This window comes from Scyliorhinus canicula, chromosome 19 (assembly GCF_902713615.1).
Source record: "Scyliorhinus canicula chromosome 19, sScyCan1.1, whole genome shotgun sequence".
In the NCBI taxonomy this organism is placed as follows: Eukaryota; Metazoa; Chordata; class Chondrichthyes; order Carcharhiniformes; family Scyliorhinidae; genus Scyliorhinus; species Scyliorhinus canicula.
In genome coordinates, this window is record NC_052164.1 from 39530842 (window position 1) to 39543575 (window position 12734).

The 12734-nt window shown below is 44.3% G+C and overlaps 1 protein-coding gene across 8 annotated transcripts in view; it reads right to left on the minus strand.

Moving 5' to 3' along the window:
- Positions 1-12734, minus strand: part of LOC119954164 (sodium channel protein type 2 subunit alpha-like) — a 295132-nt gene that overhangs the window by 188005 nt on the left and 94393 nt on the right. For all 8 annotated transcript variants that reach the window (XM_038779136.1, XM_038779137.1, XM_038779138.1 and 5 more), the window contains 4 exons: positions 12396-12710; positions 6722-6840; positions 5523-5612; positions 2299-2427 (listed from right to left, as the gene is read on the minus strand). In XM_038779136.1, coding sequence (XP_038635064.1) covers positions 2299-2427; positions 5523-5612; positions 6722-6840; positions 12396-12656 — 599 coding nt within the window. In that variant the 5' untranslated portion in view covers positions 12657-12710. The remainder of the gene's footprint in view (positions 1-2298; positions 2428-5522; positions 5613-6721; positions 6841-12395; positions 12711-12734) is intronic.

Sequence of the window (12734 nt, forward strand, 5' to 3'; positions counted from 1 at the left end):
TGAAATTGACCACAGGCATCAGGGAGCCAGAGCTGTCAGTCAAGCAATGTTTTCTCTGGGGCTTGGGTGTTTCAATAAAGGGACAGACTTCTGGGCACTCAGTCAAGTCTCATTATTTATGTTTTTACACATCCTATTGTCACTATAGGATTCAGTAGTTCTATATACAGCATATAGTGGGTCAACGGGCATGGAGGCGCCATAGAATAGCATAGGTGGCATGAGAGACCATGGGGTATGGGTGAATGGGCAGAACTTGGCATAGGTAGCATGAGAGGCCTAGGGGATGTGAGATGGGCATGAGGTGGAATGGATGTTGAATGGGATGTTGAATGGGGTGTGTGGGAAATGTGAGGAGTGAGGGCCTTTGTGTTTTTTTTAACTGGGTAGAGGTCCCATTTTTCCCCAGGTTAACTGGCACCCACCCAGCACCCTCCAAATCCGACAATAAACATTCTACCTTTGTGGCCGCCTTATCCCAAGCCATGAGGTGCCAAGATGGACATTTTCACAAATTCTGCTGCCTACCTCGGTGATGAACATCCAGGCTCAGGATCCCACAAACTGCACTGAGATTATGGTCAGATAATGTGTTGTAATGTTAGTTGAGGGATAAATATTCAGCAGGACACCAGGAGAGCTCGGCTGCTTTTCTTTGAATAGTGATCTGGAACCTGTGCCCATCTGAGATAGTAAATGGTACAGCACTCGACAGTGCATCACTCCCTCAAGCACCGCCCTGAAGAGTTTGTGAATACATCTCTGTAGAATCCCCACCATGTACAGCAAAGACTGATTCTGCACACTCACTATCCCTATTAATACCATCCAATATGGTAGAAAGTTTCCCAATAGCTTAAGTAATGTAAATTTCTTGGCTTGGCTTCCAAGATTTTATGTGTTGGGAGGATCCCCAATAATTTAAATAACATAACATTGTTCGCTTGGCTTCCCAGGTTTTGGTAACGTGAGGCAAACATTTTAAATGAAAGGTGCCACCCTCTTTGTTTGTGGCACGTCCACATAAAACAGTTACAGTTTTGGGAAAGCAATCCATTGAGAGAACCATTTTGAGCGGTTTTGATGTCGTAAGATGGCAGTCAGAAACTTCACAATGGATATCGGGGGTTGAATTTTATGGGGAAGGAGAGGCTACTGCTTGAACCCCCCCCCCACACACACATCATAAAAAATCTTAGTCCCTAACAGGCCAATGTTAAATAAGGCCACACGCCCCACAGCCATAACACACATCTGACGGCCTTAAGGAGGCGAACGTGGGACTTCTGCCCATCAGTAGGCAGAAATACCGCCGTCGAGAGCTGTTTGACAATATGATTGGCCGGCAGCTCCAGCACTAGCCCCACCTGTGCCAGAATTCGCTGTTGGGACTACAGGATGAAGGAAACATGGATCCAGTAGTGAGGTACACGTACTGCATGGAGATAGCTCACGGAGCTTATGGCATGGGAGCGAAGGTCCTGGACTCTGGTGCCCTAGTTTGGTGTGCTGCGCTGTTTGTGAATATGTGGACGGAACCAAGATCATGGGAAATTTTCTGAGGTAAAACAATATGATCTACTTTTCATGGACTCAATTTTATTTGCAGGATTTTGTAGAGGAATGGGTGAGCCCACCTCACCAGCATGGTGTTATGGGACCTGTCCCTTCCATTCTTTTTCACAAAGTGTTTCCAAATATGGTGCGCAAAACTGGCAAGGCGGCTGGTGGGCTGCCCCCTGCTTTTCCCGCGCGAGATAAAACTTGAAAAAAATAATTTGGAAAATTCCAGCCACTGTGTATTGGCCGAATTTTGGGATTTCTGCTTTGCCATGTAAGGGACAGATTTTTTGACACCTCCCTTATATAGCCACTGTCACGCTGGCATATGCGGTCTTCTTGGAGGGCAAGAATTATATGGCATGGGTGCCAACTAATGATGAACATCCACCAGGGCAGAATCCCCACATGTGTACACCTGGGAATGCAATCTTGAAATTAATTCACACCACTCTACCCCATGAACGTTCAAACCTAGGGCTTAACCAATATGGGAGAAGATAACTGATAGAAAGTTTGAGGTTTGCACCCTTGTGATGGTTTCACTAGACACAAGGAAGAATTAGCAAGGTTCCATTAGCAAGAGGGAGCCGCCATATGTGAGGGTCGACAGGAGGTGGGGTTACCAGCTCCAATGCTGTGCCTCAAATTTGCATTGATCATAGATCCATATTGGCAATGAAGCTTTGTGATTTTTCCTGAAGGAATTATATCCCAATGGAGATTATTGTTACTTACGCCATTGTGATGACACTAAAATCCAGCCAGTTCCATGGATCACGAAGGAACGTAAATGAATCAATAACAAATCCTCGGGCAAATATCTTGATCATCGCTTCAAAGGTATAAATCCCAGTGAATGCATACCTACAGACAAACGGTTCACAAACGTAAAAACTAAATGGAAACAATTATCGTCCCACTTTGATGATTTAGTATCTAATTAGCAATATTTTAAACAATACACAAAAGCTTTAAAACACCTAATTGTTTTTTGGGAAATATGTATTAGTTGTCATCAAGATTGCATAATCTTACAAAGTATGAATGGACTATTGGTTCAATAACAGGGTATTTAATGTAGAGATCATCTCAACCAAAGGACTAAGGTGCAGTCAATGCAAGAGAAAATCACAGGCCAATGGATCTACGGACGTCAGCACCCATTTACCTGAGAGGCTTACACGCCGATCTCTTCCCTATTAGTCTTATCCCATTGCCATAAGTTATATCCAGGTGCAAAGCTTTACTTTTCAAGAATGCTATTGGGAATTTGGATACAGAATGCAGCCATCACAAGCAGACCCAGAAACATAGTCACTGCAAATAAAAACAGCAGGAGGATATTCAAAGGGTGGTGCTGCCCAGTAAAAAGAATGCTTGGCTAAGAAGGTTTATATTCCTACGCAATCAACTGTGGGAGTCAATCGCAAACTAACTGGGCTGGATTTTCAAACCTCCGTCAGTGTCGAAACAAAGCTGGCCCAGCAAAAAAGGTGGCAGGTGGGATTAATTCCAGGATTCCTGCCCTCATTCCCATCACCAGCAAGTTTTAGCGGTGCGGGATGAGGGTGGGCCTTCACGCAGCACTGCCAACATTGCCAGCTGAATTGCGGAAATTGCCTGACTCACGATTCCCTCCTCAAAGATAATCATCCGACCCCAAATCATTTATCCTGGATTGGGTGAAAAGGGGTACTTTAATCCTGGGTTGCTGTAGCACAGTCGTTTCTTGATTTAAACAGCTTCATAAATTGTGTATAAAGTGGAACCTGAGAGGGATATAAAGATCTAATAATTTTATGTTGTCTACAATACAGAGAAGGTTTACTCTCAATGAGGCTCCAGGTTCCAATGTGTTTACTATTTATGTGACAGCAATAGTAAGCAAATTTCAAAAATTCAAATTAATTTTTAGACTTTTTCTGTGTCAAATTTAGCCAGGCTGTGTTGATTAAATTTACTGAGTCTGCAGAATGGTATACAAGATTACAAAAACAATTTATAAAGATAACTTGTCTTCCTGCTTTTGTTTAAATGCAACAAGCACAGATTTGAAACCCCGTCCATACTGAGTTAACTACATTAACCTTCCCATTGTCTCCCTTCTCTGCACCTTTGTAGCACTGACCTTGCTAATCTACCTATCTAATCACTTGCAATGGCTTCTCCTCATGGACCTGTTCCCCAAGTACCAGTTCCTGCCCTCTTTTCCTTATCTACACATTGCTCATTGGCAATGTTATCTATAGCATTGAGTCAACTCCAACATGTATATTAATGACATGCAGTTCGAACCGTCCACCTCCAACATTGACTCTAACACCATCACTGGTTGATTACTCATCCAACATCGAGTCATGGATGAGGCAGAACTTTCCTTCACTAAATATTGACCATGCCGTTTGGTTTGCACCATAAACTCTGCATTCTGCTGTCCCAATCCCACCCTCCTTTCTGCTTGCCTGTTCAGGCTGAATCTAAGTGCCACCATAATGTTTTGGCCCTAAGGGGAGTTTCCAATTTCATATGCTATGCATCACCTGACTGCATATTTGCACTTCTTGCCCTATTCTCACCTCAATGCTGCTGATGTCCTTATCACAGCTTAATTAAATCTAGGCTCAACATCGACAATGCGCACCTCGAAGCTTTATCTTAAGACAATTCCAAATTGTCCAAAATCATCTACATCCTTTTCTGCACTAACAACTACTTGGCTGTTCTCACTGAACTTGCTACGCTCCGCAAAGCACTGACTTCAAAATGTTAATTCTCATTTGTATTTATCTCTGAAACATCATCCAAGAAAACTTTGTAACTTCCTCAACTGGTGAAAGATTCTCTTCTGAATCTGACTGGTTTTGCAATATCTCCTCCTTCCATTTCAGCATAGACAGCCGAGTCTTTGACTATTTCCAACCTACTCTATAAAACACCCTGAACTCCTCTACTCTGCACTTTCTCTCCCCACTCCTTTTCAAAAACCTATCTCATCAACTTTGCTTTCAATTACTACATTTTAATCCCTACTCCTGCCCAGTGCTTGTTTCCCCCCCGCCCTTATTTTCCTCCCTTGTGATCTTTGCTATGTTAAATGCATTGGATGAATGTGTGTCGGGTCGGTATCATTGAGAAGTTCATCTCAATTGAGCCGGCCGTAGGAACATGATCGGTTGCCAAGGGACCCACGGACTAGTTAGGGAAAAGAAACCAAACAGAATTTCTGCAACTGTTTCTTATCCAGTGACTGCGACGGAGAAGTAGGAACAAATCTGACTCAGCTGTGGTGTCCCTCTTTATCCATGCTCACACAAAAAGACTGGCACTTGAGTGAGGTACTGGAGAGTAGACCATGGAAAGAGAACCAAACCTCAGCAATAAATTTCAAAAAGGTGAGAAAATTGGAAAGGGATGGTGTGAGGAAGCCGCATGTTTAAATCACGAGTATATGATTTCAAAATTGATTCCTGTCATAAAATGAAAAAATAAGGAATATAGCCCTGCTAATAGGTAGACAGAGACTTTAAGGATTAATGTGCCATGAGCAGTATATTTTACTGGTGACTATTCAATTCTCAGATCTATCTTTAAGATGGGAGGAGCTCTTTATTAAAATTATTTATCCATGGGATATCGACATTGGTGACAAGGCCAGCATTTATTTCCAATCCCTGGTTGTCCTTGAGACATTGGTAGTGTTCCACCTTCGAGAATGACTGCAATCAATGTACCGGTAAAGGTACAATATTGAAGTCAAACACCATCGCAGATGCTCGCATTTAGGACAAATAGTGGACTATGACAGTAAATAACTATGGCAAATTCTCTCTTGTGCCCTGACAGGGCATCAGTGCATTGTGATTCAACTGCACTTTAGTCGACAATGATCAAACTGTTTTCACCAACAACACAAGTAATTGCTATAGAGATTTATGAAGGAAATTAATTCACAAACTTACTCTACGTTTTTAGTCCAGGGTTCTGGGTCACTCATTGTCATGAACACGCAGTTTGCTAAAATGGTAAACATGATGAACAGGCTAAATAATTTACAAAACAGCGTTAAGGAAAAGATCCTACATTATACAACAATTTCTATAACTCAAAGCTTTGCTGCACTCTGAATTGTATCTGTTTATTTTTTATTCTTTTTCGGGATGTGGGTGCCACTGGCCAGGCAAGCATTTAATGCGCATGTCTAGTTGCCCAGCAGAAGGTGGTGGTGAATTTCATTCTTGAACCACTGTAATCCCTGAGGTATATATGCACCTCCAGTGCTGTTAGGGAGGCAGTCCCAGGACTTCGACCCAGCGACAGTGAAGGAACAGTGATATATTCAACAGTCAGGATAGTAAGTAACTTGGTGGGGAACGCCCAGGTGGTGGTGTTCCCAGGTATCTGCTGCTCTTGTCTTTCTAGATAGTAGTGGGGGGTTGTGGGTTTGGAAGGTGCTGCCTAAGGAACTTTGGTGAGTTCCTGCAGTGCATCTTGTCGATGTTGCATAGGCTGCTATCATTTGTCGGTGGTAGAGGAATTCCTGGATGGTGTTCAGTGTCTGAGTGTCGTTGGATCTACATTCATCCCAGCAAGCTGAGGGTATTCCATCACACTCTTGACTTGTACCTTGTTTATGGCGGACAGGCTTTGAGGAGTCAGGAGGTGAGTTACTCATCACAGGATTTTTCACCTTTGACCTGCTCTGGTAACCACAGTATTTATGTGGCTCGTCCAGTTCAGTTTCTGGTCAATGGTAACCCCCATGATGTTAATAGTGGGGATTCAGCGATGGTAATGCCATTGAATGTCAAAAGGCGGTTAGATCCTCACTTATTGGAAATGGTCATTGCCTGGCACTTGTGTGGCATGAATGCTAACATACCATCTACGTTCAGATATCTTTCCTTTTGTCCCAAGAGCTATTCTAGGGCTGAAGTTACCTACTTCTTTTGTTTGATGTATGGGCCGATTATTATATTATACAATTCTCTCCAAACTCTCATTCAAACTATTCAATGACAAATTATTTCCTAACTTCAGCCCTTCAGCCCCGACTCTACTGTCAAAATCACCTAAAAATATATTGATGCCTGTGATTTTTCCAGGTTTTCAATAACTGCCATTTTTTACTCATTTTAGCAAAATTGAACAAGAAGGATATGAATGAATTAGGACTTTGATGGCTGCTCTCCGGAGGGGATGAAAGGGAGTCAGCAGGTACATTGCAGGCGTTGTAGAGAACCTAAAGATGGCATTCCCCTTGTTTATGACTATGAATGTCTGAAATAGAAGATAAAAACACAGGTTAATGTGAAAATGGAGCTTGAGAGACTTGTAAAGCAGTTTCGAGTCAACATGCCTTCTACATTTCTGCTGACAGAGCTGTAAGTTGACTGTGTTTAAATATTACCTCTGTTGGGTAAAAAATACCTGGCCGGAGAAAGAAGCATTGAGGCAGACATTTGGTTCAGGGGACACTACACTGGCGATGTGTTGTCTAGTGACCACCCGAGGTTTCTGGTGAAAGGCACGAGCCATTTTCAGGTTTCACAATTTAAATCTTATGGAAAAGCTGCATGTACCAAATGCAGGGTCCCATGTTCCACTGCAACTCGCTGCTTTGGGACCACAGAAATAGGTAGCATGGGGAAGTGTGATGGGTAAGATTCTTTTTGAGGGATAGCAAATTCCAGGAGGGAAGATGGATGATAAGGTAAGATGAGAAGATTTGTTTGATGCCTGAAGGAAAATGACTGCAGCCCCAATGATGGTTTCTGATTGAGGCTCTCAACACCTGGTAAAAGTAGGACATCAGTCGCCCCTGCCTGGATGTTAAAGAGCAGTCCAGTCAGAAAATCACTCCTTTTTCACTTCCCAATCCCTTACACCTACTGTCTCAGACAGAAGCTATTGCTTCACAGAAAGAAAAAACACATCACAAGGCTTAAACTGCCTCAGATCCTTTGATCTGTGAGGTGTCTATCCACTTTCAAAGAAAAATAGCTTTTAGCAGGCTGTAATTGACAGGGTAATATCTTCCAGGTAGCCAGGTGTCTGGATTGTTTATTATCTTCATGCTTGAATGCATCTCCAGTACCCTGCTGTGAAGTTAACCATACTGTTTATAAACACCTCGCAGGCAGCCGGCAGAGAATCAACCACTCTATCAAGTCCTCTGCCAGATTTTTGTTTGGTAGTTGCTTGTAGTTCAACTGAGAATCTGTAAAAATATATCTCTGCTTTCCCCACTCCCACGCCTCACCCTCTCCGCCACCAGTTGCTTCGGAAATACAGCGTAAGACCGTGAGTTGTCCATTTCCCCAATTTCACCTTTAGATCAATGAAATTGTCAGGGCTTTAGAACTAGAACTGTGACTATTGGCGTACAAATGCTCAGCTCATTGTGTGAAGCAGTTCTGTCTGCTCTTTTAATACAACTGTTAACCTGTCTAAAATAAATGTCTTAGCACTTCTATAAAGAAATTTGATTATGAACTCAGCAATGTGTTGGCCTTCTAATATTCGCACAGCGCCATTTCAGAACTAATAAGAGTACAAGGGCACAAAGCATAACAGCTTAAATTTAATACAAGCAAGACTCCAATCAGATTGAAAGTCACCCCCAACCGTACATTGTTAAAGTTTTACAGTTAACAAAGTTTTAATGGCAACATTAATAATCACTCCCAATGACACGGCTGCATTTGATTGTCCAATTCAGGTCCAAGTGGATTTTAATCCTTATTGCTGCAGATAAAGTGGGTGGAATTCTTCCCTGAGTCAAGTGTGGTGGCAGGCAGCGGTGACTGGTGGTCAGCACTACTGCCTCACAGCGCCAGGGACCCGGGTTCAATTTCCACCTTGGGTGACTGTCTGTGTGGAGTTTGAACATGCTCCCCGTGTCTGTGCCGGTTTCCTCCCACAGTCCAAAGATGAGCAGGTTAGGTGGATTGACCATGCTAAATTGCCCTTTAGTTCCCAAAGGTTAGATGGGGTTACAGGGATAGGGTGAGGGATTGGACCTAGATATGGGGCTGGATTCTCCATAGCCTCGCGCTGTAATTGCTGCCGTCGCAGGGGTGCAGAATCCACTTCCATGTCATAATTGGGCCCTGTGACGGTTCGGCGATTCTCCGGGCCCCGAAAATCGGCGTGACCGCAGAGTACACCTCGCCGCCGGGGGCCATTGCAAGAGGCCCATCCAGTGATCCTCCGCTCCCGACTGGCCGAGTTCCCGAAGGTGTGGAACTAACCACCAATTGCCAGTCGGGATGCTGGCGTGGTGGCCGCGGACCTGTTCGGGGGCGGGCGAATTGGAGACTGGGGGGCCTTGAAGGCCGGAGAGTAACTGTGCGGGGGTTGAGGCTCAGGTGCGCAGCCGATCGGGGGGTGGGGGGGTCTCTTTCTTAGGTGTGGCTCCGCGGTCTGAGTCCACCATTGATCATGGCGCGGCCGCTGGAGGTCGCAGCCGTGCGCGCACGTGGACTCCGAACCGGAAGTGCAGGAGCCCATATCCACAGTTATAGCTGCAAGAGTCACTCCGGGTCCCTGCTCGCCCCCTAGAGGGCTATGAATTAGTTCAACAATTTTCTAGGAATTTCGGGAGTAAAACTCCACCGTTTCTACCCCGGCGTGGGGACAAAGTCTCATTTTGGAAGAATCCAGCCCATGGTGTTCTTTCGGAGGGTTAGTACAGATCTGACGGGCCAAATGTCCACCTTCTGCACTTGCAGGCTTTCTATGATGATATGGTGATTCCACATTTAAAAGCAATTCACTGTCATTAACTCTCCAAGGAGAAGAGAATCAGGGTATCCCTTGGCCACATCATCTCAAGAAGCAAATGGTCTGTTGCTGATGGATGTGCCAATCAGTAGATGAAATGCGCATAACTTAGCAGCACAGGCTCTGCCAGAAAGTTAAGGCCTGAGGTGCCCCTGCTATTCGACTTTGGACCTCATTTCTGTCAAGGGTGGTGAGCTTGTGGAGAAAGAAAAAGTGTGGTGGAGGTTCAGTCCACCGTAATGCTCTGTTTGAACACTTAGCCTGCTATTTAGAAGCGGGGGAAATGGGTAAATGAATGCTGCAGGGCCGAGTTTCTACATGTTTCAGCAGAGACCTAACATCCGCAACCAGAAATTATTGGCTCAGGAGAGCAGTAATGTCTCTATTTGGTTGTACCCACAATTTGCCTGAAAGCAGCCAAACCTGCTTTAAACGCAAATTACATCCAGTGTCAAGGAATTTTTGCAAACTTTTGCCAGGTTTTTAAAAAAACACCGCACTAGAAGTAGCACAAACCAGCCCCACCTCCAAGATCGTACTAATCACCATGATGTGTTTCTGCTCGTTGCTTCTGTTTGCTGCCTTTCATAGAATCAGAGAATCCTACAATGCAGAAGGAACCCATTTGACCGACCCTCTGAAAAAGCACCCTACCTACTCACATGCCCCACCCTATCCCATTATCCCAGTAACCCCACCTAACCATTTTTGGACAAAGGGCAATTTATCATGGCCATTCTGCCTAACCTGCACGTCTCTGGACTGTGGAAGGAAATTGGAGCACCTGGAGGAAACTCATACGGGGAGAACATACAAACTCCACACAGTCACCCAAGGCTGGAATGGAACCCAGGTCCCTGGCGCTGTGAGGCAGCTGTGCTAATGACTGTGCCACCATGCCACCCCCTAAGGAAGGTTTTCAAAGAAGATTTTAAATTTATACCTTTTTTTGGTGCAACTGCACCATTAGGCATGTGTTGAAAGCTTTCAAATATTAAAAAACATCTTATTGACAAAGAAACTGACTAGAGTAGAGCAACTAAACTCGTGACTGAATCTGTACTGTTCGTTTTCATTGTTTAAAACCAGGTTATACACTAGCAGTGAACTAAACACTGATAAAAAATGCTTGTATTTTGTGACAAATCTATTTTCAGCTGTACTAATACACTCTCAAATGCATATGGCATGTTTTTAATGAAATGAAAACTAAATAAGCAATTACATTTAACTAAAAAACATGGCCACACTCTATTTCATGAAAGGTTTTACATTTGCGATCACGTAAAGGAATTTCACTGAAAACTTAAACCATAACGTCACTTCAGAAAACCTGGACAATTTTGAGCATAATTTGCACCCAGATTGCCAAGTGCACTTAAAGCAAAAACTCCATCTCACATCTAAAGTGAGATGGAAGCATTCATAATTACTTTAGATACAAAGTTTCTGCTGCCTCGAATATACTTCAGTGTGTGGTAACACGATTTTATTGAACCTGACAGAAGGCTGAACCCACCAGCATTTTTATTCACATAAGAACATAAGAAATAGGAGCAGGTATGGCCCATACATTCAATAAGACCCTGGGTGGTCTTTGACCTCTCCTGCCAAATTCCCTCAGGTCCAAAGATTTATCCATCTCACAGTCTTGAAAATGCTCGCTGTCTGAGCATTCACAATTCTTCTCTGCTTTCTGTCTATTAACCAATCCATATTCATCCATATTACTTTTACATCCATGAGTCTAGATCTTGTGAAATAATCTTTTGTGTGGCACTTTATTGAATGCTTTTTGGAACCCAGATATACTCAGTGCACTTGTTCCCCTTTATCTACCCTAGTTACTTCGCCAAAGATCTTCACTAAGTCTGTCACATATTTCCCTTTCAGAACATTTGACACTTGTTGACTCTGCCTAGTTACATTATGATTTTTCCAAGTGCCCCATTACCTCTTTAATAATAGATTCCAGTACTTCCTGTTATTAGCTAACCAGCCTTATTTTACTGTCCTCTTTCCTTGAAGTGACATTACGTTCGTTGGGGGCGATTCTCCGAGCCCCGCGCCGGGCCGGACAATCGCAGCAACCGCGCCACGATGCACCGACGCTGGTACGCGATTCTCCAAGGTGCGGAGAATCGGCGTCACTTGCGTTGGCGCGTTCGACGCAGCGCAGGCCACGGGCTGCTGGAATTGGCGGGGCCGCCGATTCTCCGGCCTGGATAGGCCGAGCGGCTGCGCGGATATGACAGAGCCCAGCCGGCGCCGTTCACCCCTGGTCGCTGCCAGCGGGAACTCTGCGCGAAAGGTCAGTGGCGGCCTGTGGGGCGGGGAAAAGCGATCGTTCACCGGGGGGGGGAGGGGGCTCCGATGGGAGCTGGCTCACGATCGGGGCCCACCAGTCGGCGGGCCGGCCTCCCCCCCCCGGGCCTACTATCTTGCGCGGCTGGCAAGTTGAACACTGACACCCCTGTGGGGGCCAGAATCGGTCGTCCCCCTGCCCGTTTCGCGCCATCGTGAACGCCGTTGCGTTTCACAATGGCGCGAACACTTGGCTCCATTTTGGAGAATCGCGTTATCTTTCAATTTACTGGGACCACTTTAGATCCCAGGGAATTTTAGAACACCATAACCAATGTGTCCACTATCTCTGCAGCCAGCTCTTTTAGAACCCTAAGACGTTGGCCCATACGTCCAAGGGATTTATTGGCTTTTAGTCCCTTAGCATCTCTGGTACATTTTGTTTACTGATATTAATTACTTTATGTTCCTCACTTGCGTTAGCTGTTTGGTTCCCCACTATTTTTGGTGTGTTTTTTATGTCATCTAATTCTGTTAACACAACAAAAAGAGCAAGATTTTCACATCTCCTAAAAGTAGAAAATACTGCCTCTTTTTATCTCTTAACTCCTGAAATGGCAGGTATTTACACACCATGGGATATAAATTATAACTGATTGCTCATTTGTAATAGACGATCTCCATATCTTGTTTACTTTTAAAAGTTGAGGTTACTGTAGAAAAAAATGAATCTTTCCGGAACTTACTCTCTTTGCACTGTAGAAGCGGTCTAATTCCTCCAGAGGCTCGCCGATTAATTCTCGAGGGAGATCTCCGTAAATAAATGGCAGGGGTTTGCCAATCTCAAGGTCACTTTTGGGTTTGGGTTTTTCATCTTCCTCTTCTGTTGGAAGTTTTGATACCTTTTCAGCTTTTTCCTTAGCAAATCTTGCATCAATATCAGCCAAAGATTCTCTGGTGAATCGGCGTAAACTGTCAGGCCCCGGATGTTTGAGGAAACACGCCATCTTCTCATTCTGTAGCCCTTCGATTTGTGTCTATCAATCTCCTCAGCAAAACAGCTGTGTTTCATAACGAACAACACA